Here is a 25,042-nt window from a genome sequence, read left to right on the forward strand (position 1 = left end):
CACAACAACGCCAGGGAAGGGAGGACGCTGCAGCGGACTCGATCGGCGCCAGTGGCAGGGACACCAAAGGGCAGTGCACTCGCAATGTGCCCGGGGATCTAACTGCCACCAAGGGAGCACCCGCCGGCATGGGCACAATCAAGGAACCCAGCACCACCTTGGGACTCAAAGGCTCTCAGGGGAAGGTGAAAACCCAAAAATAGCATGAAGAGCAAAGGAAAATTTCTTCATTTGGGCAAATGTTGGCCCTGCTACTGGAAAGGTAGGGAGGCGGGGGACAGAATCCGTAACAGATTTATGAGCCCGAGGGCAAAAGGAATCACTCACCTCAACTCTGAGACAGACACCTGAGTCGGAGGACCAGAGGAATCGCCGACCCCACACCTGGAGCACTCACACCAATGTCGTGAGACGACGAGGCCGTGAAGGGCAGCGACCCCGACGGCCGACACTTACCGTGGGACGGAGACTGCGACACCTGCCACCAGTCTCAGGAAGAAGAGAGATGTCCACTGGTTCGAACCCTGGAACGAGCAGGCTTCTGAGAAGGGGAGCAGGACGGACAAGACTCAAAGACACAACAACCGCGCCACCAGGAGCTTCATATGCCACTGCTGCAGCGCCTTCGGCCTCAGTAGCTGACGCACAAGTTACTTACCTTCGGTAACGCTATATCTGTAAGAAACATTAGTAGTGATAGATTCCTTACCTTAAAATTACTTCAAGGCGTCAGAATGGATCCGGAAAGTTTTTCGTCAGCAGTACCACTGCGCGTCGGTAGGCGTCGTCATGCGGCTCTGCGTGAGTCACTGGCGCCGGGTTGATGTCGGAGGAGCTACTTGGACACGCCCACCCGCGCAGTCAGTTCTTTACACTACTTTCCACGCCAGGAACGCAGAGCCATGCAAGTAACGGACCACTGGTGCCATGAAACCAGGGCCCTGAAATGGATAACCTTAACCCTAGAATCGGGTCGCAGAACGGGGAGGATGTGTGGGGCGGTAAGGAATCTAACACTAATAATGTTTCTTACAAATATATCATTAGTAAAGGTAAGTAAGTGCATCTGAAAGAAGAAAGTAGTGATAGATTCCTTACCTTAGAATAGATACCCCAGCAATACCAACCCTGGTGGTGGGTCTACGAACCAAGATCACACCAGAAAGTCCTGGAGAACAGAACAGCCAAAGAAGCAGCCTCTACGGACTTGGCTGTCCAGGCAGAAGTGCTTGGTAAACGTGTGCAATGAGGCCCACGTAGCTGCCTGACAGATGTCATGCAAGGAACGCCGCGTCCCAAGGCAGTAGTGGCTGCCGTCGCCCCGGTAGAGTGGGCGCGCAACCCCACCTGAGGCTCCTTTTTAGCCATAGATTAACAAGCCTTTATGCACAGAACGACCGACCGAGAGATGGTCCGCTATGCACAGCCCGACCTTCATAAGCGCCCATGTAGCCAACAAAGAGCTGGTCATCCACCCGGAACGGTTGTGTGCGGTCCAGAAAGAGTGCACGTTTGGGTCCAGCCAGTGGAGCCTCCCCCTCTTTTGAGGGATGCGGAGGCGGAAAGAAGTTGGGCAAAGTGATGGTCTGCCCGATGTGAAAGGCAGTGACAACCTTTTGCAGAAAAGAAGGACGAGTCCTTAGAACAACTTTGTCCAGACGGGCAGAGAGAAAACAAGGCTTAGAAGAGAGAGCCTGGAACTCACTCACCCGTCTGGCAGAGGTGATGGCAACCAGAAAAGCAGTCTTTAGACTGTGTAGACGAAGAGGGCAATTGTGAAGTGGCTCAAAGGGAGCACACATCAGAAAAGTAAGAACAAGAGTCCCACTGAGGCTTACCAAAAGAAACAGGAGGAAACATGTGCGTGATGCCAAGAATCTATTTACAACAGTGGACTTGAAAAGGGAAGGATGATCTGGAAGCCTTAGAAAGGCGGAAATGGCCGAGAGATAGATAGCCTTTGATAGTGCCCAGAGCAGAATCCTGTTGGGCCAAAGAGAGAAAAAAAAGAAGAACCTCTGAAATCGGGGCGGAAAGGCGATCCACAGCCTTTGCTGTGCACCAGGCCACAAACGTATTCCACCTGCAGGCGTATACAGTCTTAGTGGAGGGTTCGCCTGGCTGCCAAAATAATATTACAGACTTCAGGAGGCAGGTCGAAAGACTCCAACTGCTGCTTCTCAATCTCCACGCAAGGAGGTGGAGACTGGACAGGTTTGGGTGGAGAACCGTCCCCTGCTGGTGTGACAGAATATCCTCACGAAGAGGCAGACGGATCGGGGGATCGATGCTCATACTGAGTAGATACCATACTCTTCGAGCCCAGTCCCGAGCCACAAGGATGACTTGGGCCCAGTAGCGCTTGATCTTCTTCAGCACTCTGGGCAGAAGTGTAGGCAGAAAGGCAGACAACAGACCGATACACCGAGTGCCGCCTTGGAAATTCCAACACGCAGAAGTGATGACATTGCACGTTCTCTTCGGTGGCGAATAGATCTAACCAAGGCTCTCCCCACTGCTGAAAGAGACCTTGCGCCTCGTCCGAGTTCAGACGCCATTCGTGATCCATCATGCACTGGCGGCGGAGTACGTCCGCCCAGGCGTTCAGGGAACCTGCCAGGTGTTGAACCACCAGGGACATGCCCTGATGTTCTAGCCAAGCCCAGAGGCGCAGAGCCTCTTGACAAAGGGTCCACAACCCCACCCCACCCTGTTTGTTGCAATACCACATGGCGGTGGTGTTGTCGGTGAACTCCTGCACTACCCTCCCCACGAGAGAAGGAAGGAATGCCTTCAGTGCAAGCCGGATCGCCCGAAGCTCCAGAAGGTTCATGTTTAGCTTGGACTCCACCAGAGACCAGAGAACTATGCTTTCCGCCTCCCCCATGTGGCCGCACATCCCAGAAGGGACGTGTCCATCACAACTGTATATTCCGGTTGGGAAAGGGAGAGGGATCTGCCACTGACCCAATCGCGATTAGTGAGCCACCACTGCAATTGCCTTGCAGTGCCCTATGAGATCTAGTCGTGATCGGACAGGTTGCATCTGGCATGCTCCACCAGCAGGATGCAGGAGGCCATCACACCCAGTAGTCGAAGCGTCATCCTGACTGAAACCCGGGACAGAGGCTGGAAGATCGAAATCGTAGCCTGAATGTCCCGGACTCGCTGCTCGGGGGAATAAACCCGAAACTGTGACGTGTCCAGAAATGCTCCGATGAAAAGGAGCTTCTGTGAGGAAATCAGGTGTGACTTCGGCACATTGATGGAGAACCCCAGCGAATGCAAGAGGTCGGCCATACGCTGGAGGTGGGAGAAAACTGCCTGGGGCGAGCCCGCCTTAAACAGCCATTTGTTATGATAGGGGAAGACAAACCCCTGATCTGCGCAGATGAGCGGCGACAACCGCCATCACTTTCATGAACACCGAGGGGCGCTGGTAAGGCCAAAGGGGAGCACGGTGAACTGAAAATGCTCATCGCCTACCGTGAATCGCAGCTACCGTCTGTGGGCAGGAAGGACGGGGATATGGAAATAGGTGTCCTGCAAGTCCAACACCACCATCCAGTCTTGCGAGTCTAGAGCAGAAAAGACCTGAGCAAGTGTGAGCATCTTGAACTTCTCCTTCCGGAGAAAGCGATTGACGTTCCAAAGGTCTAAGATAGGATGCAGGCCCTTGTCCTTCTTTGGAACCAGAAAGTAGTGGGAATAACAACCACGACCTACTTATGGCATCGGAACGCGCTCCATGACCCCCTTGGCCAAGAGGGCCGTAACTTCCTGCTGGACACACGACAAGTGATCCCCTGAAATGTGGTGTTACTGAGGTGGCAGGGCTGGAGAGGTTGTTTCGAAGGGGAGGTAGTAGCCCCTTTGGCCAATTTGCAGCACCCACTTGTCCGAAGTGATGTTGTACGAGTGGTTGAGATGATGGTGTATTTGTCCGCCCACTGGCGTCTGGTGGGCCTGAAAGGTCGGACTAGGAGGACTTCGAAGCGAATGCTGCGGGGGTGGAAGTGGATTGACCCGCCCGCTGGCCCCCTGAACCGCCTTGGTGTTTCCAGCGTCCGCGACCACGCTGAGGTTGTAGCTGCTGCGGCCTGTGGCTCTGTGAACGTGGTGGGGTGTCCCTTCCGTGACAACGAAAGGAACGGGAGTCCTTGAAGAGCTCCAACGGACTATCTGCCTTATTACCAAAAAGGCGGATGTCATCAAAGAGAATGTCCATCAGGGTGTTCTGGACATCCCTTGGAAATCGACCTGCCCAGTGAGTCGGCGGGGTCCAGCCCACAACATATGGTGAGCTTTGCTGCATCTCTCCCAACCGCAATCGCCTGGGAAAGAACTACCTGGGCCTCCTCCGGGCAGTTAGGCAGCACCTGTGCAACTGTGTCCCACAGATTGTGGGTATGACGGCCCAAGAGGCATGTGGTGTTCACCGACCGGAGCCCTAAGCTGGCAGATGAAAACAACTTTTTACCAAACTGATCCAGCTTCTTGGATTCCCTATCCGGAGATGCGGTATGCAACGAGCTCTAGGATGTAGAGGCTTGGACAACCAGGCTCTCCGGGGTGGGGATTTGGAAAAGAAGAGGGGGTCGCCCGGAGCTGGGCGATGGCGTTGTGCCACGTTCCTATCCACAGGAGCCCCTGTGTTGGGCCTGGACCAGGTGCCCAAAAGAACGTCAGATAGTGCTTCATTAAAGGGCAGCAAGGGCTCCGAAGAGGTAGCCGCCGGTTGGAGCACTTCTGTCAGGAGCTTAGTCCTGACGGCCACTGTAGGGAGTTGGAGGTGGAGAGCCTCGGCCGCCCAACGCAACACCACTGCGTAACTGGCTCCCTCCTCCGTAGCCACAGTAGGAGGACACAGCATGCCAAGGTCAGGTGAGGTGTCAAGACCACTGGCCTCCCACAAATCTCTGCCCAGTCTTATCTTCTCTTAACCAGAATTTATACAGCACACGTTCACCCGGGGGTTTCATGGCGCTCACCAATAGGTCTAGAAACTGAACCCAGGGAAGAGAAATGGAGTACTAGGCCAGCGTCTGAACAAACAGCCAAGTTTTAAGCTGCCGCCTGAACTGAAGGAGAGTGGTAGAGGAGCGGATCTCCAAAGTGAGGGAGTCCTCCCTTCCATTGGAATTTAAAACGGGGTACATTCAGAAGAATCTGAGAAGCGGACCGCAGGTTGCGAGGAGGAGTGTACTTGGGCAAAAGTTCCTGGATGAACCTAGGACTGCGTGCACGAAGAGCTTTAAATGTCATGCAGGAAGTTTTAAAAAGTGTACGCTGTGTAATAGGAAGCCAGTGAAGTTGCTTCAGCAGCGGTCTGGCAGATTGCCAGCGTGGGAGGCGAGAGACAAGTCTGGCTGCTTGATTTTGGGCCAACTGGAGGCGTTTACTGAGAGCCACAGGGAGGCCCAGGTAGATGGCATTAGCATAGTCTAAGTGTGATAATACCAGTGCCATCACAACCTGGGTCAAAGCGGACTGAGTAAGCATTCGGCTGATCTTTTTTATTTTCCAAAGCTGAAAAAAGCAGATGACACCACTGCGTTAACCTGAGGCTTTAGTGAGAGCTCGTCATCAATAAGTACCCCATGACTTTTGACCAATTTGGACGGAGTAGGGGGCCGACCAAGTTTGGGGGGCCAATAATGTGGCCCCCAGAGAAGTTTGCTTTTCCCCAAGAGGACCAGCTCAGTCTTTTCATGATTCAATTTAAGATGGTTACTGTCCATCCAGTGACCTTTAACCTCATAGCTGCTATTACACATTCCTCCCCAGTGCTGCACTGTCCATTAGAACTAGTGCTGAATGGACGTTCAATGGTCGTGCGCAGCACTGGGGAGGTAGCGCTGCTGACGACCATTGGCCGTCAGCAGCACTTAAGGGGATAAAGAGCATGCTGGACCGAAATTGGCAAACAGATTCTGGGGAGTCATCAATGGTGAAAGTGAGTTGCAGGTCATCTGCATAATTTAAGTAGTAACTTTGAAATGTTTTAATGAGTGCAACAAAGGAAGCATATAAATATTAAACAAAATAGGTGATAAGGAAGAACCCTGGGGTACCCCACAAGTGGTGTGAAGTTTCGATGAGGAGAAGGGAGGTAGACCAACAGCTTGTGAGCGGTCACTAAGGAAGGATCTGATCCAGTCATGTACAGGGCCGCGTATGCCAGCTAGTTTGACACGGTCGAGAAGGATGTCATAGTCGACCGTGTCAAATGTGGCCGATAAATCGAGCAGGACCAGAGCCTGAGGGATGCCCAGGTCTGCACTATGGCGTAGGGAATACAAAACTGCGGTGATGACCGCTTCGGTGGAGTGGGTTGGTCGGAATCCGGCTTGAGCGGGGTCCAAAAAGTCCGACTGCTCAAGGAAACTAGAAAGATGGGTAGTGACGTGAGCTTCCAACACTTTGGCCAGGTAAGGAAGCAAAGAAATTGGTCTATAATTAGACAAGATAGTGGGTTCCATACCTGCTTTTTTTTGTAGGGGTACCACCACTGCCTCCTTGAATGAATTAGGTACCACGCCTAAAGTTAGGGAACTGTTAAGGAGACCTAATATAGGCAGAGGGAAGGCAGTGATTACCTCTTTTAGAATGTAGGGAGGGCAGCAATCGCGAGGGGAGCCCGACTTAACCCTGGCCGTCAGGGCAAGCAAGGATAAGACATCCAGAGGAGGGAAGTGGTCAAAGATGAATTCATTAGAAAGATAAGTGGAGTCATGGGGGATCGGGAGAGTAACTGGGATACTAGACTTGATGAGCCTAATCTTTTCCTGAAAATACACGTTAAGAGTATTACACAATTCTTGTGTAGCTTTAGGTTTGGGCTGGATTCTTGCAGGATTGGTAAGCTTATCAACGATGGAAATAATGTCCTTCGATTTATTGTTAGACATTTCAATAGAGTTGGAGAAAAACTCAGCTTTAGCTGAAAGAATGGCCTTCATGTAGGCAGAACGAGCGGCCAAATAGTGGGTATTCCCGAGGGGGTCATAGTTCCTTCTCCACACGTGTTCCTTCTGGCGAACGACGAGTTTCTTGGCCCTAAGGTCCAGAGAGAACCATTTGTGAGCGTCGGATTGGCGCAAAGTTTTCGACATTTTCAAAGGGGCGTGTATGTTACTAGCATTTTCAAGCCAGTCGGAAATGTCTGCTACAGATTGATTAAGGTTGGCGTTGTAAGCAGGAACTGAGGTTTTCAAACTACCAAGGAAGGCAGAGGTATCCAGAGAACCCCATTTCCTGATCAAGCCTTCCCTGGTGTCAATATTCATAGAGGACTTAAAGAGGGAGATGTGAAATTGGATCAAGAAGTGGTCGGACCATGTGCAGGGAGAGATAGTGGGGGATGCAATACTGAGGTTGAACAGTCCTGAACGTAAGCAGAGTCCTGTGCTAGAGAGTCCTGTGCTAGAGAGTCCTGTGCTAGAGAGTCCTGTGCTAGAGAGTCCTCAGGCTCCTCCCCTTCCTCCAAAGTCTGTGGAACAGGCTCAAAATAGGGAGGAGGGACACAGGGCACAAAAGGGCCCATCGGTGCGGATCCTTGGGGAACCTGTGGCGCTGGAGATGGCAAAGCAGGACCCCCAGTCGGGCCCGCAAGCGCACCTGCGCATCCAGACGGCCTAAAGAGTCGGGCCATGGCAGCAAGTAACTTGCACCTGGGCAGGCGTTGCCCCCGCACCCGGGGAAAGGGGGTAGACTGGGGGCGACGGCACAGGCTCTGCCGGAGCCACAGGAGTGGCAACACCCGCACCCACAGCCGCATGCCATTGCGGGGAAGGCCCCGCCTGCACCCTCAGCCACGACGGTTGGAATGCTTCGACTTACCTGACCCAGAGTGTGAAGACTTAGATCCAGAAGAATGATGGTGACGACTCTGCGACCGGTCCCTCCACCTCCCACGGAACGAGGACCTTGAGCGGCACGGAGCCGACTGACGGAATTCAAGCAACTTTCGGGACCAGTTTATACTATGTGGATGTCTATACGATGTGGATGTCCGAGTTATCTAAGATAGATCCAAGGCATGTGTGCCATCATTGGACACTCCAGAGTAGAGGTCACACACACCTAGCTTTCAGACTATAAAATTGGCATAACAAAATGTTGATACAAGATATTTTCATCAACTTGAATAAATATTCTTACCAATAGCACCATTAGTGCTCTCATCATTAAGGGAACCAAATGCGATACAAGGCAAGAGACAGGCAAAATATAGAAAAATCATTGTTGTGATGTACTTTCCAATAGCCTTGTTATGTCCAATAATACCTAAGGAAAAAGGAAAAAACAGGAAAAGGTCATTAAACAGGAGAAATTAATCAAAAATCACAATTATTTAGCTCCAATAAATAGGTATACTAGAGAGTCCACAGAAACAGAGGTCATCTTTTCAATATATGGTAAGGCCATTGCAATCTACAGATGTAACATGGATATTTTGTGAAAGTAAACTGAAAACTTTTTTTTATTAGAAACTGATAACATTGTCGATTTTATCTTGGTGCTCGTGATAGCAGCATTAAACCAAATGTGGTGGTGTGTGTGTATAGAAAAAATGCTTTACTCTGGAACTAGGTAAACGTTCGAGTTCTCTCAGGCCCTGTAGGATTAGTTCGGATTCTGGGCTAGAGACTGCAAAAGAAGGTACCTCCGGGAGGCGTGCTTTTAAAGATCTACTTTCTGGTAAGCACAAAATAAAAAAACTAGTTTCACCTTCGAGTAGACTGGTTTTATGAAGGAACAAAAGGCTGACAAGAGGACTTCAACCAACTCTAGCGGCAGCTGGAATAAACTCCATTGTCCCCACTCAATCTTCAGGCATGAAGGAGGATGATCTTGGGATTGGGATGCAGAACTTGTCCCTCCGACAGAGCAAAGGTCAGTCCTGAGAGGTAGACTGAGTGGAGGACACAGAAGTTCTCCATTCAATAACCTTCTAGGCCAGCCTGCAATGATCAGAGTGGCTTGGGCCTGGTTCTGAAAAATCTTCTCAAGTAAGGTAGGAAAAAGTAATGAAGTGCAAAACTCCACATCAACTGAAATGCGTCCTCCAAGGCTCCCTATGATGGGTGCTGGAGGCCACAAACCTGGGGGTAATGCTTACCAACAGAGAAGATGAGACCCTACTCCTCGTTGCCCTCTCGAAATAAGACATCAAAATCGCATTACCCATCAAGATCTGGATCGACCATCAGCAAAGGTATGGGAGAAAGGCTTTGATATGTAAGCAAGTTGACTGCAGTTTGATAAAAAGCACCTGCTCTTCTGGAGACCTAAGGCTTCTGTCCTCTAGCTCCTCCAGATGAACAACTTACTTACATATGTCTATGCTCTTTTTGGTAGAGTCTATCTAGCCACACGTTACTCACATTTGAATAATTCCCCAGACTGGATCAGAAGCTTTTCAGTAGTACCTCTGTAAGCCGTTGGGTGGCACCTTGCTGCTCTGCATAGATGCTGTTCCACTCTGGAAACAACATGCGTAGCATATAAAGATGCCACTCCAGCGTCTATCTGTTGCTTTCAAGACTGTCTGCGCCCCCGACGCAGAGCCCCAAAACCAAATTGGTCTGACCAGTGTGTAGGTCCTAGACTATGTAATCGTATTAATTGATGGAGGGCATCCATAGAACGTAGAAGATGAGTCTCTACCAGAAAGAGTGTCACTAAAGGTAAGTAACTTGTTTGTCTGATAGAGATTTCTAGTTGCAGATAACTCACATTTTGAATACATACCAAAGCAGTACCTATTTAGAAGTGGATCTGTGCCTGGACTAAAACCATAAAAGTCCTCCAGGACCGTGTGGGCAAATGCATCTCTCCGCATCCCTGGCTATCCATTTAGTAGCACTTTGTGAATAAATGGAGGGAAGCACATATAGTTGCCTAGCAGGTATCCTGGACAAGAATGAAGCATGCCAACACAGTGGTAGCAGCTTTGCCTCTGGTAGACTGAGCACAAAGTTCTTACAAGGCTGAGTTTTATCCAATGCGTAATTCATCTTAATGCAAAACAGACCAGCGAAAGGTAGTTCTCTTCTACACAACCTCATCTTTTTTTTGCTCCACCGAACCCCACAAAGAACTGATCACCCAGCTGCTTTCTTCAGTACAATCTATTTAAAAGCTCAGGGCTCATTTGGGATCCAAGCAACGGAGTCTCCCCTAAACATTAGAGAGGTGAAGCGTGACATGCCAGCAAGGTGATGTTTTGACTGACATGTAACCGCGTCAACTTTAGGCAAGAGAAATGCCAATGTCTGCAAAGGAAAATGCTACTTACCAGTATGCATCTGTTCTTGGCATGTAGGGCTGCTGACATTCATATCTTAGCATAGATCGCCGGCTAGTGTTGGGTCCGGATGTTTGCACTTTGTTGTCCTGGAAGAGTCTTCAAAGTATCACGAGATAGGTGACTCCTCCCCTTGACTACAGTGCGCATGGGCATCTTCTCCTTCTTAAGATTGTTTTTCGCCATTGTGGCAAAGATGGAGTATAGAAAAGTAAGGGATGACCATGTAAATGTATGTAGAAAGAATTACTGCAGCTGTGACAGGCACAGGGGAGGAGGGTGGGCGATATGAATGTCAGCAGCCCTACATGCCAAGAACAGATGCATACTGGTAAGTAGCATTTTCCGTTCGAGGCATGTGGGCTGCTGAACTCATATCTTAGCATAGACTGTATAGCAGTATCTCCTCTAGCGGTGGTCACCTGTACTAGCTGCAGCAGTTTGAAAAAGAGTTTTGAGGACAGCCTGGCCTAGAGCAGCTTGCTGCTTTGCTTGCACGTCTACACAGTAGTGTTTTCTGAAAGTGTGTATGGTAGACCATGTAGCCGCCGTACATATGTCTTCTAGTGGAATATTTCCTAGAAAAGCCATGGATGCCCCCATTTTACGCGTTGAGTGGGCTTTTGGGGGGACTGTTAGAGTGCGCTTAGCCTTTTGATAGCATATTTGAATGCATTTAACTATCCATCTGGCTATCCCTATTTTTGAAATGGGGTTACCCTTATGTTGTGGTGAAAAAGCAACAAATAGTTGCTTTGTCTTTCTGAATGATTTAGTTCTGTCAACGTAATATAGCAGAGACCTTTTTACATCTAGTGTGTATAGGGCTCTTTCAGCCACTGACTGCAGGTTTTGGAAGAAAACTGGCAATTCTATTGACCGATTGATATGGAAAGTGGATGGAACTTTTGGCATAAACTTGGGGTTAGTACGGAGCACTACCTTATTGTGGTGTATTTGCATGAAAGGTTCTTGAATGGTTAGTGCTTGTAGCTCACTCGCTCGCCTGAGGGAGGTAATGGCAATTAAAAATGCCACCTTCCATGTTAAGAATTGTAATTCACATGAATGGAGTGGTTCAAAAGGTGGCCCCATAAGTCTGGTAAGTTCTACGTTTAAGTTCCAGACTGGCAAAGGTGGATGTTTTGGAAGGATAATTTTTTTAAGTCCTTCCATAAAAGCTTTGATAGGTGGTATTCTGAACAGAGACACGTGTTGTCTGTTTTGGAGATATGCTGCTATAGCAGCAAGGTGTAGCCTTATGGAAGAGTATGCTAGATTGCATCTTTGCAGATGTAACAAGTAACAGATTATGTTTTGGATGGAGGCATCTAATGGATTGATTTGATTATTATTACAAATCTTTTCCATTTAGCTGCGTACCATGCTCTAGTAGTTGGGCGTCTTGCTTCCTTGATAATGTTCATACAGTCTGGAGGCAAGTTAAGATATCCGAACTCTAAGACTTGAGGAGCCAGATCGCTAGGTTCATCTGATTGGGATCTGGGTGCCCGATTTCTCCATGGTTCTGAGTTAGTAGCTGTGGCGATAGTCGTAGACTTTGGTGGGGAACTACTGAGAGTTCTAGGAGCGTCGTGTACCATGGCTGTCTTGCCCATGTGGGAGCAACCAGGATCATTGTGAGTGACTGTTGCTTTAGTTTGCATGCCACTAATGAAATCAGTGGTGTTGGTGGAAAAGCGTACGCAAATCTGCCTGACCAGTTCATCTATAGCGCATTGCCTTGTGACAACGGGTGTGGGAACCTGGCGGCAAAGGACTGGCATTTTGAGTTTTCTTTTGTGGCAAACAGATCTATCTCTTGATGTCCCCACTTTGGAAGAATGGTTGGAGAACTTGAGGGTGAATCTCCCATTCGTGTATCTGTTGGCTGTCTTTGCTTAGTAGATCTGCGATCTGATTGTCTATTCCTGGGAGGTGTTCTGCCATGAGAAAGATGTTTTTTGGAATTGCCCACCTCCATATGCTCTGTGCTAGGTGAGACAGCTGCGGAGAGTGTGTCCCTCCCAGTTTCAGGATGTAGTACATGGCTGTCTTGTTGTCCGTCCAGATTAACACAGCCTTGTTTTTTTTTCTCTTGTTTTTTTAATCCTCATTTGCCTTGCCCTCCATTCAGAATCGCCGACCACCTTGCGTTTCCCATGCCAGAAGACTTCAGATCTTTGCCTTCCCCTGTATCAAGACACGATTATTGTTACTGGCGGAAGGAGAGTGCCGAAAGAAATGAGGTGAGGAGGATAAAGTGCAAGCACACCATAACTCCATCTCCATCTCGGTGTTTTACGACCTGCCGGACCGAAGGTGTTTCGAAGGGCGCCCTTGTACTTGGTCCATGGAGTATTCTAGGCATAAACATTGGACCCCGGGGAAAAAAAAGAATAAAATAAACAAAAAACAACTCCGGGGTCAACCTCTCCACTGAACCAACAAGTCCCAAAAGGCCAGATTTCTTTTGTTACCAGATCTAGCAAGATCCACTTTAGATGTTATATATATCGATGTTAGCCAACAGTGTGACGGGGCTGTATTCTCCACCCAAACTTTGCAAATTTGCCTCCTGGCCAGGAGAATCGCATAAAATAAGAAGGACCTTGCCTGGTCAATTATGCCTGCCTCGAGTCCAAAAATGATTAATGGCAGAGTAAGTGACAGCGAGGTGTTTAGGATAGAGTCTAAGGACCTTTTTACTTCCTCCCAGAAGCTGGCAATGTGGGGACAGTCCCTGAACATACGCACGTCAGATGCTTCACAGTAGTTACATTTATTACATTTCTTTCCTGGGAGGAATTTAGACAGTCTTAGGGGCGTGAGGTAAGCCTGATGTACCGTGAACAGATGACTGCGCCTGAGCCAGGCTGGTTTCACAATTAATATAAAAGAGGGTAAAAGATGTAATCCATGTTGCCTTACATTGACGTAAATAATTAATTTACTCTCTTAATTTCTATGCAGGTAAGTACTTAATCAATGATAACTCAATCAGAAGGAAAGAAAACAGAGTCCGTGGTGTTAGAGTTTCTAAGGGTTTTATTCCTCATAAAGGAATCAGGATATCATGTTCTGACCACCACAAGGGTGTCAGAAGGGATAGATGAGCGCGCTCTCGTTTATTGACAATACATAGCTTATATACTTGATTTACATCATAAGGTTCAATGTAAGAGGCGTAACAGCTGAGAGAAGACAAGATAACAGTATACACGTGGTACCAATACATCATCAAGAGGCGTAAACTAGGCGTGAACTAGAGGTGTGTGCTAGAAACGTCACTGATAGGTGACGCAAGTGGGTGGCACCAAGGGGTGGTGCTAACAGAATGTTGCAATGTCAGCAGAAATCGGAAGCTTGGATGCGCGCGCAGCTGCATGACGTGTGATTGACGGGGTGCAGGGGTCTTGACATTTACACTGACGGAAAGAGACAGAAGTCTGGCATGTCAGATCAACTTGTACTTCTATCATATCTGATATCTGATGTTTAGGAACTATACTATCTGGGCGGAAAGGTCTCTAGGGTAGAGGCTATTCTATGCTAACGGTGGATGCGTATATGAGCGCCTGAGTGTCTACATGTGAAGCGTGGGGGCACGGGGCCTTCCATGGAAGCATGGCAACGGAGGCTATGAATTACTTGCATTAAGACAGGTCGGCCCTTTTGGCTCTGCAGCTGGAGAGGATGTTTACAGGATCTAGTAGGCAGGAATGTATTCTCGGGGAGCGGAACAGATAACTCGAAGGTTATAGTCAGTCTTGGCAGAAAGCAGGCTTGAGCTGAGCGCGAGGGGCCGCGCTGAATGTAGGACAGAGTTCACGAGTACAGAGGTAGCCTGGGCAGAGTCAGGAGCCACAAAAGAGGTTCAGATGGCAGGAATTCAGGGCCTACTCTGGCTAGAGCAGGAAAAAGTGAAAAGTGTACTACAAAAAGACGTTGGCATAGCATACTTAGGAACGGACTATATAATCCATTCATGGTGGATCTGAAAGAGGACAAGTTGACGATGGACGCAAATGTATTTGCGTCTTCATAGCTGGCACAGGAGGGAAGTTACATGCACTTTAAGCTGGTACATGGAGTCGGTGGGGTACGCGCTAGGGAACACAACATGGCCAAAATTTAATTTTCCTCATTCCCTCCTTGTTCCCTACGGACCCTTCATGAAATATCGATCCTCATGAATCGATCAGTCTGTTCTTGTAACATCATTTGTTCTTCTTTCTTTCGGTTACGTTTTGAGTGGAAACTGGAATGTTCAATACAAGAAGTGGCACATAGTCCACAAATCGCTGGCCCACACTGTAGGCACAGGCAGCAACTGAATACTAGGACTAGGCCAATGCCTAGGAAGGATAGGATCTTCCATCCCCAAGCTGTTAACGTTGTCCAGAACCAACCGGACCAAGTCCAGGTGCCTGGATTCTGATGTATCTGATTTGCAATTTTATGAAGACGGGTGATAGCTTGATATACAGATGGTGCATTTTGTGGAATGAATACACAGCAGCTTGACCCGATGACCTTACAGGCTCCACCTCTATCTGCCAAGATGACGTCAATTACAAGACGATTCTGAAGGACAACAACCCGCATAGCGGACTGCTCTTCTGTTAAGTTACCTAAGGCGGAGGTAGTTTCATTTACTACGGCTTCAAGTGTTCTAGTTAATCTGCGTATTAATTTACTATTCTGGACAGGGCCTAAAAAGAAAAAGAATCCTTTATTAAAATCAGTGTACTGTTCCCATGCCGTTTCTGTGTAGTCGACAAGGGGGGCATCTCTTCTGGGTCTATTCTTTACTAGATTGCTATTTCTATGGTAATCAGAAGGAGCTAGAAAAACGGGTGGCAGAAGGAATGCAATGTAACAGGTACCATCCCAATCTGGAGGTAGACGGATGTATGCGGTATGACCACAAACAAAGTAAGAATGACTGATAGCTTTGAAAGATGATTTTCCATCATCACTGAATTCGACCACAGTAGTGCATTTACTATGACCTAAGTGTACTGAACCTTTCTTCTTGATACATAATTCACCAGTAACTGGCAGTACTGACATAATAGGTAGAACTGGTGCGGCTTCGGATTCGACAGTAAGAATCATAAGGCTAATTGTATAATTACCTAATCCATATACTTCATTTTCTAGATCAGTTCCTATTCTAATGGGCAGTCCCTCCTTATCCGGGTAACAGACGTCTAGTAGGACCAAGTTCAGGTTTCCCCAAACCCAACCCCCATCGAAAACAGCAATGTCGGGATCTAGAGAATTAATTATCTTAAACCATGCTCCACAGGAGCCATTGTGAGAGAACGGATACGGAAAGAGAGGTAGGGCTCCCTTGTAATTCTGGTAGGGAGGGAGTCGGCCACATATCCAGCAATTTGTAGCATTGTTAGTTTGATGAGAATGATGTAACATACTAATGAATGTATTGTTGCGCAGCGCAAGTCTGTAGGAAAGCTCATGAGGAGGTAACTCACTAAAAGTGTGTTCAGCAGAGACATTGTAAGCAGATTGTTCACGCTTGAAGATAGGATAGTATATAGGTAACAAGATGCTAGCAATAATAATTAATATACTGAGAATAAACATCATTATTAGTGTCACTATGCAGTGACTACGAAGTGATTTGCAGTATGTTCTTTTCTTTTCCTCTCTCTCTCTAACTCGATCTAGGGGATACATGTCAGAAACTATTTAACCGATTCACCTAGGGGAGGACTTAAACAATTAAACTGTCTGACTTGCTAGATCGTAACTTCATACGGTATTGTTCTTGAGGAGTCTTTTCTCGTTTGGCTTCGGTAAAGTCTTTGGGATCACAGTCTCTGGTGGGGGTGGGTGTGTCTTGTTCCGGTTTCAGTCCTGGGAATGTTTTGATATGGCTTAGGTGGACCCACCCCTTTCTGCCTTCCAATTTGACTGCGGTCTTTGTCGTAAGTAGAACGGTCTTCGGAGACTTCCAGCGGGGCTCCAACGGACTTTTCCTGTCGAAATTTCGGACTAAAACAACATCTCCGGGGCGGACGTCATGCTCCTTCACATCGGTGTTGTCAGGGAAGGCTGCGGCAACCTGTGAACGACATGATTGGAGTGCAGACATCAAGGAGGCAAGGTAATCTGTCAACATATTAGAATCAACATCGGTTATCTTTTTAGGAATGGGCGTCCCCCACATATTCGGTGGTCTACCAAAGACCACTTCGTACGGAGATAGCCCTGATCTCGAATGGGCGACCATTCTCATATAGAATAGTGCCACCGGCAGGGCGACTATCCAGTCGACCCCTTTGTCCTGACATATTTTGGCAAGGCGAATCTTTAGTGTCTGATTATGCCTTTCTACAAGGCCTGCTGCTTCTGGATGTCGGACACAATGGAACTTCCACTGGTATCCCAGTAACAAGGAAACTTCTTTCATTAGGGCAGACGAGAATGGCTGACCGTTATCTGAGTACACGACACGGGGCAAGCCGTATCGTGGGAAAAATTCACGAACCAACTGTTTGGCAGTGGTCGGAGCAGTGTAATCTGGGACGGGGTATGCTTCGGTCCAGCGGGACAGAGCACAGACAACTACGAGAACATATTTAAATCCTCGACAACGGTCCATCTGGATATAATCCATCTGGAGGACTTCAAAAGGGTGATCGGGAGGATGAAATCCACCTTGCTCTACAGGGACGCTTTTACCTGGATTGAACTGGCAACAGATCATGCAAGTACGCACTTTCTGTTTTGCGGCTGCTCGTAAGTGTTTATTGTTCCAGAGATTTTGCAAACTGTCTAGCATTGCTTTCTCTCCCAGGTGGGCAGGACTATGTGCTGTATTTATCATGACTTGAACCATAGAGTCAGGGAGAAACCATGTAGATTTTCCCGTCATCCAACCTTGATCTGTCTGGATCCCTCCTAGTTCGATCCATTTCTTTATTTCGTCTGCAGTAGCATGTGTCTGAATGTCAATAACATCTAGTGTGGGATCCCTGACTGTCATACAGTTTGTCGGATCTGTTGTCTTTATCGTATCAGTTGTCTGAGTGTGAGTCAGTGCTGTATGTTTTGCTGTCTGATCTGCCAGGTCATTACCCTGGGAAACAGAATCTGTGGCTTTAGTATGTGCTTTACACTTCATGACTGATATGGCTGAAGGCAGATGTATTGCTTCTAGCAGTGCTTGAATGAGGGGACCATGCTGTATCTTTGTACCATGAGAGGTCAGAAAACCTCGTTCTTGCCAGAGCATGCCGAAGTCGTGTACGACTCCGAACGCATAACGGGAATCTGTGTATATGTTAACATTTCTGTTCTTCGCTAGAATACAGGCTTGGGTCAAAGCGATGAGCTCTGCTGCTTGGGCAGACAATGTATCAATACGATGTGTTTCTTTAACTTCAGTTTCAGTGGTCACGGCATACGCGGCCACTAACTCTCCTGTACTTGTTCTCATGCATGAACCATCCACATAAAGTGTCAGGTCTGGATTTGTCAATGGAACATCTGTTAAATCCCGTCTGGGCTTTGTTACTGCATTAATAATCTCTATACAATCATGTGGAGCTGGATCTGTCATAACTGTAGGTAACAATGTTGCTGGATTCAAGATACTGCAGCGTCTGATTTCTATGTGTGGCTGGAATAATGTCAATTCGTAACCTGTAAGTCGTGCTATAGTCAAGTGTTGAGTCTGGGTTCTGTTTAACAGAACCTCTACAGAATGTGGAACTTGTACTGTTAACTGATGACCTAAAACAATTGAGTCGCTTTGTCTGATTGCTAACGCTGTTGCTGCTACTGACTTTAAGCATGCAGGGAGTGCCTGTGCTACTGAATCCAATGTGCTTGAAAAATAAGCGCAAGGCTTATGTGAACCTGCTTGATCTTGAGTGAGGACAGACAATGCTGTACCGTCACGTTCTGTAACAAAAAGTGTAAACGGTTTGCTGTAACATGGTGTCGCTAAAACTGGTGCTTGGCATAAAGCTTTCTTTAATTCCTCAAAGGCTTGTGTGTGTTCCTGAGTCCAAGGGAGGACAGTCGAAGTCGCTGCCTCCTGTGTCGTTAACTGGATGAGTGGTTTAGCTAGAAATGCATATTGAGGAATCCATTGTCTGCAGTACGAGGTGAGGCCTATGAAGGCCCGCACTTCTTTTTGTGACTGGGGTCGGGGCATGTTTACAATTAACTGAATGCGATCGGGAGTGAGCTGTCTCCCCACTTTGGACAGCAAGTGACCCAAGTACACAACTTGCTGAACACAGAATTGTAGCTTCGAAGGAGACACCTTGTGTCCCTTGTCGGCCAGAAAATGCAAAACTATCAGAGATGCTTGTTCACATTCGGGCTCACTTCGTGCGGTGATCAGTAGATCATCGACGTACTGTAGTAAAGCGGTATTAACTGGCATTTGGATACAATCTAGTTGTCTTTTCAGTGCTTGACTATAGATGCTGGGGCTTTCTGTAAATCCTTGAGGTGCGCGGGAAAATTTGAAACTTCGTCCATTTAAACTGAATCCGAAGAGATATTGGCTCTCCGGGTCAATAGGTACACTGAAGAAAGCGTTCTTGAGATCGATTACAGTAAAGAACGTTGCTTCTGAATCAATGGCAGTTAACAGGGAGGAGATATCGGGGACCACAGGATACTGTGGTACAATGCATTTGTTCAGTTCTCGAAGATCAATCACCAGCCGATATACTGGCGGTGCATTGCGGTCTGTACGTTTAAGAATTGGAATGATGGGTGAATTACATATATTGGAGTCGGTCTCTACGACCACTCCTTGGGCAATAAGCTCTTCAATGATTTTCAGTAAAGCCACTACAGCATCGGGTGGTAACTTGTATTGTCTGATTCTGGGTAGAACAACTCCTGTCTTGAGTGTAACACGATATGGAGTGATATGCATACAACCTACATCAGCTGGGCCTTTTGCCCATAAGTGATCTGGTACATTTTTCAATCTGACATCAAAGTCACGTAGAACATAATGACCCTTGAAATCCCGTAGAAAGAGTCTGACTCCCTCCGGGGAACAGCAAATTATAGCTCCTAGAGCCTTCAGTGTTTTAATTCCTAACAGATTTTCGGGACATGATTTCGTAAGTAACAAATCTGTAACTCGAGATAATGGACCCACAGCTAGTGGTACTGGTTCTGATACTTCATTTACAATAGGCTGTCCTGAAAAACCAAGGGAAACATTCTGTGAGCCTGAGAGGGGTGCCCCTGGAACTTCATTATGACTTATAGTAGTGCGACTTGCCCCTGTGTCAATTAAAAACTTTCTGTCTTTTCCTAATACGTGACTATGTACATAAGGACCTTCTTGATCTACAGGAATTTCAATAAGAGGCAAATCACTTTCCCTCCCTAGGCTGTTTCATGTATAACGCTGATAATCTGGATATGCCGACTGGGCATACTGGTACATTTGTTGTGAGACTTCTCTAGTTGCGGCAGCGGGCTGTGTCTGAGCATGCTGTGGCTGCGGTACTGCTACTGTCTGTACTGTATGGGACTGATCATGCATAGGCTGTGTATTCTGCATTGGCTGTTCGTTCTGTGAGGTCTGTTGATGACCCTGTTCATGTCTAGGCGGACGCGGTCTTTCTTTAGTTTTACCTGTCTCGATGTTATGTTTCAGGACTGGACATTCATGTACGTAGTGACCTGGCTGCTTGCAATAATTACATGTCCCTTTAACGGGAGCGGCAGAATGATTGGTCTGGGCCCCACCTTTTCTATGACCCTCGGCTGGAATTGTCTGAGCTACTAACATTTTCATTTTTGTGTCTTTCATACGTTTTTGTTCCTGATCTTGTTCTTCCCTAATTCTATTCTGGTGATATTGTAACATTTGTAACATTTGTGATGGCGTATTTGCCTGCCAAGTACTTTCAACCTTGTATACTCTATTTTTAACCAATGGTAGGGCGTTCTCTACTAATTTTGTTACAAAAAGGTGCGGGTATGACTCGCTACTAGTTTTTAGACCACTATTGATAATGAAACATTTCTCGAATCTTGAATAAAAGTCACTAGTATCTTCATCTTGTTTCTGTTTGCAGGACGAGATTGCGTCCCAATCTTCCTTTCTAGTTGTCAATAATCTTGGCAGAACCTGTACTATTAAACCTGGTAATGCTTTAGTCAGATCCCCAAGGCCTAACCCTGGGACTCTTTTCTTTTCTTCGTCTTCTATCTCCGCCCATGCTATCTTTGACTCTCCCACTTCCCAATCCTTCTCCTTTAATTTCTCGTAAATGCCCGTGGGCAACAGTACCTTTAACATTTTCATAATATCATCATACGTGTAATCTCCCATCAGTAACATGTCTTTGAGCTCTCTGTGAAAACCTTTCAGGGTCTTTATCATGGCACGGAACTAATTTCTTCATTTCTAATAGTTCTAACTTAGTCAGTGGTGTGTGAACATACACACGTTTCAGGTTATTATCGGCACCCATAACTGGATGTACTTCTCGTAAGGGATTCTGGCTTTCAATGCCACCACCGCATTGCATGTGGTACATTTTTCTTTCTGGAGGCGGGGCGGGAACATATTCAGAGCTCAGGAAGGTGTTATACTTACGTCGTTGTTCCAGAATTATCTGTATTCATTTGGTACTAAAACCTCTCCATCTATCCATGAGTAGTGCTTCTAATGTCTCGTGTAAGGGACCTGGATCGGAATGATGGTTTCTGAACTTGATGAGGAGGTGCTGAATCATGTATACACCTGCTATTTTCTGCTCTTCCGGGGAAAGGTTCAAGAATGTCTGCACTAACGTGTCATCATTATATATGTCTGCGTTTTCGGCCCACAACACGGCGGACCGGGCTAGTTCCTGTTCATCCATAGAATTGAGTACATGGTACCCTACTCGATCTCGAAGCCTTTTATCAGTTTCCTGGAACTGATGTTCTGAAGAATTCGGATTTGTTAAAGCGGAGAAAAGGACTCTCTTGCTCTCCGGACGGATGCCTTTCCTAAGGTAATTTCCCTTACCTACATACGCTATTATATCTGTAGACTTTCCTGATGTTTCATCTTCATCTTCCTCCTCGGAGGAAGTTTTATCATTTCCTTCCTGATGTGCAGTTAATACTGCCTTTCTAATTTTCTGGGACATGGTGGCTATGCAAGTCCCCTTGTCATGTTTCGCGTCTGCTATATTTTGGCCCCACTTGTTTAATGCGTCTAACTCACTTTGATCTGTCCCGGGCCTGTCTCGTTCTCTTATCACACAATTAATGAAGAATCGTAATATCTGTTTTTGAATGTCAACTTTCTGTTTATACATGGCAGCTTTGACACTGTCGGGGTCTTTCCCTGTCTGTATGAATTTGTATAGTCTGTCGAGAGCTTCCTGCATTCCTACACAGCATAGCAAGTTATCGGTGGCAGATCTTAAGCGCAGTGATGCTAATACCATTAGATCGTCGTTTCCGGGTACTGGATCATATCTGCAGAATGACATCCTATCTTTGAATGCCTCAAGCCGGGATGAGTAGGGAGACTGGAAAGGAATCTGTGTGTCCTTTAAATGTAATCTGTGTGTCGGTGGCGGGGTCTGTAGACCCGCTGTCGCACCTCCTGAGGCGGATGCTTGGGCATTATCTCTCCGCGGAGTCTGTATCTGGACTTGAATCTGTCTTTTAGTAAGATCAGGTAGTACTGGTTTCGGTAGATCCGTCTTAAGTGGAGGAAGTGGCGGAGGTGGCGGAACAGGGGAGGTCTGTCGCGGTACCGGCGGAGCTGGATCTGGGGGCGCAGTGCCACCCCCATCCCTGTCAGTAGGCAGGGCACGAACAGGCAGATTGGTGTAAGCTGGTGCTACATCCTCTAGATACGAATTCAGGAATATGTCTTTAGTAGTTTTATGCATTACTTTAGTTGGAACTAATGGTGTCGGTAAGTTTTTCGGTATCTCTGATTCAGTTTCGGATGGGCCATCTGCTACGAGATACATACCGTTTACAAGATTATTTCGGGCACGGTCTATTTGTTCTGTTTTTACTCGGATCCCTTCAGTAACTAATTCGTTTTCTCGTTCTTTATCTGATTCTTTAAGTCTGTCTTCTCTACGGAGTGCTTTGTCAGCACGCTTACGTGATTCCTTACGCCAAAACTCTATGGCGTCCTTCTGAGATTGTCTAGCTTTCTTTTTCCATAATGCTTCTTCTACCCTCATGATGCACTCGGCATCCCACGTTCCGGTAACAGGCCATCTGTGTCTTTCGTCTAGGTGCTTGGTGTAATCGGCCCATAAATCTAGATATAATATGGCATCTATGCCGTGTTTCTGATACATAAAATTGCCTGGAGTGTCCCTAGGGGGGATAGGAATTTCTTCCTCTAGTAACCCTTTCCTAGTTCCGATCTGTTTTAACTTGCTGAGGAACGGCATCCTGCTTACTTATTACTGAACGCTAGATCTTTTATTCCTTGATACGAGTTGCTAGTTGATACAAGAGATACAATAATACACAGTAAAACAGTCACATTCATACCACAACATTAATCACATGAAAACATTGAAGACATAGCTAACTAAGTGTACTGCTCAACAGTACGGATACACTGCTGTAACAGTGCAGAAATTCGGAAGACTCGATATACTGCTAAACAGTACAGATACACTGCCTAAAAACAGTGCAGACCGGACTTGCGTACCCAAACCCGTCTAGATACGACCCAGCAATGGTACTCACCGGGAAGCACGGAAAACAGAAGGCCTCGGAAAACTCGACTGGACTCGATTCGGAACTTCGGAAAACTTCGGAAAACTTCGGAAAACTGGTGGGCCTCTTCACACCTCGGACCTTGCTTCTTTCGGCTGGGCTCTGGTCGGGATCCTCCGCACTCCTCACCGCCTCGTCTGGGCACTGATCGCAGTCTTCGTCACCTCCGTGGGTCAGAGGGGGATGCAGGAAATCCTGCCAGTACACGTGTAGTCCGTCTAACTGATGGCAGGGGACACGGATTGCAACGCACCTTCCGGCGCGTGAGGTGGGGGAGGGGTCCCTATTCGGGCGCCAAAATGACGTAAATAATTAATTTACTCTCTTAATTTCTATGCAGGTAAGTACTTAATCAATGATAACTCAATCAGAAGGAAAGAAAACAGAGTCCGTGGTGTTAGAGTTTCTAAGGGTTTTATTCCTCATAAAGGAATCAGGATATCATGTTCTGACCACCACAAGGGTGTCAGAAGGGATAGATGAGCGCGCTCTCGTTTATTGACAATACATAGCTTATATACTTGATTTACATCATAAGGTTCAATGTAAGAGGCGTAACAGCTGAGAGAAGACAAGATAACAGTATACACGTGGTACCAATACATCATCAAGAGGCGTAAACTAGGCGTGAACTAGAGGTGTGTGCTAGAAACTTCACTGATAGGTGACGCAAGTGGGTGGCACCAAGGGGTGGTGCTAACAGAATGTTGCAATGTCAGCAGAAATCGGAAGCTTGGATGCGCGCGCAGCTGCATGACGTGTGATTGACGGGGTGCAGGGGTCTTGACATTTACACTGACGGAAAGAGACAGAAGTCTGGCATGTCAGATCAACTTGTACTTCTATCATATCTGATATCTGATGTTTAGGAACTATACTATCTGGGCGGAAAGGTCTCTAGGGTAGAGGCTATTCTATGCTAACGGTGGATGCGTATATGAGCGCCTGAGTGTCTACATGTGAAGCGTGGGGGCACGGGGCCTTCCATGGAAGCATGGCAACGGAGGCTATGAATTACTTGCATTAAGACAGGTCGGCCCTTTTGGCTCTGCAGCTGGAGAGGATGTTTACAGGATCTAGTAGGCAGGAATGTATTCTCGGGGAGCGGAACAGATAACTCGAAGGTTATAGTCAGTCTTGGCAGAAAGCAGGCTTGAGCTGAGCGCGAGGGGCCGCGCTGAATGTAGGACAGAGTTCACGAGTACAGAGGTAGCCTGGGCAGAGTCAGGAGCCACAAAAGAGGTTCAGATGGCAGGAATTCAGGGCCTACTCTGGCTAGAGCAGGAAAAAGTGAAAAGTGTACTACAAAAAGACGTTGGCATAGCATACTTAGGAACGGACTATATAATCCATTCATGGTGGATCTGAAAGAGGACAAGTTGACGATGGACGCAAATGTATTTGCGTCTTCATAGCTGGCACAGGAGGGAAGTTACATGCACTTTAAGCTGGTACATGGAGTCGGTGGGGTACGCGCTAGGGAACACAACATGGCCAAAATTTAATTTTCCTCAACATGGGAACCCTAACTCTTCCCCCCACAATTTATCTGGGAGAACCAGGTCACCATCCACCTCCTCCAACCGGCTCCAATATCATAAGGCTACCTCCTTGCCTCCCCCTGGGCGCTCTACTAGCTCCTGTTCCAAGCTACAGTTCTTTCCCAATGGGGCCCCTTTCCTAATCAAAACCTTGGCTCAGCTTTCTAGCTGTAGATATTTAAATCTGGAGAAGCCCGTGCCCACCAACTCCCGTAATTCCTCCCAGGCCCTCAACCTCCCTTCAGCCACAAGCTCACCCCATCTTACCACCCCAGCATCCCTTACTGGAGTGGACAATCTATCTTGCAAGCATAATGGTAACCCAGGGGAGTCCCATATCGGTGCATAGTTGAAATAATAAGCCAGCACTATTCTTTTCCTGATCTGAGACCATGCTATCCCCAAGGATGCTACAAAT

The 25,042-nt window shown here is 47.3% G+C and overlaps 1 protein-coding gene across 3 annotated transcripts in view; it reads right to left on the reverse strand.

The window, feature by feature from the left end:
- Positions 1 to 25,042, reverse strand: part of SLC4A11 (solute carrier family 4 member 11) — a 1,871,484-nt gene that overhangs the window by 558,734 nt on the left and 1,287,708 nt on the right. For all 3 annotated transcript variants that reach the window (XM_086964299.1, XM_086964301.1, XM_086964302.1), the window contains exon 10: positions 8,164 to 8,289. In XM_086964299.1, the coding sequence (XP_086820425.1) occupies positions 8,164 to 8,289 (126 nt within the window). The remainder of the gene's footprint in view (positions 1 to 8,163; positions 8,290 to 25,042) is intronic.

This window comes from Lissotriton vulgaris, chromosome 3_2 (genome assembly GCF_964263255.1).
Source record: "Lissotriton vulgaris chromosome 3_2, aLisVul1.2, whole genome shotgun sequence".
In the NCBI taxonomy this organism is placed as follows: Eukaryota; Metazoa; Chordata; class Amphibia; order Caudata; family Salamandridae; genus Lissotriton; species Lissotriton vulgaris.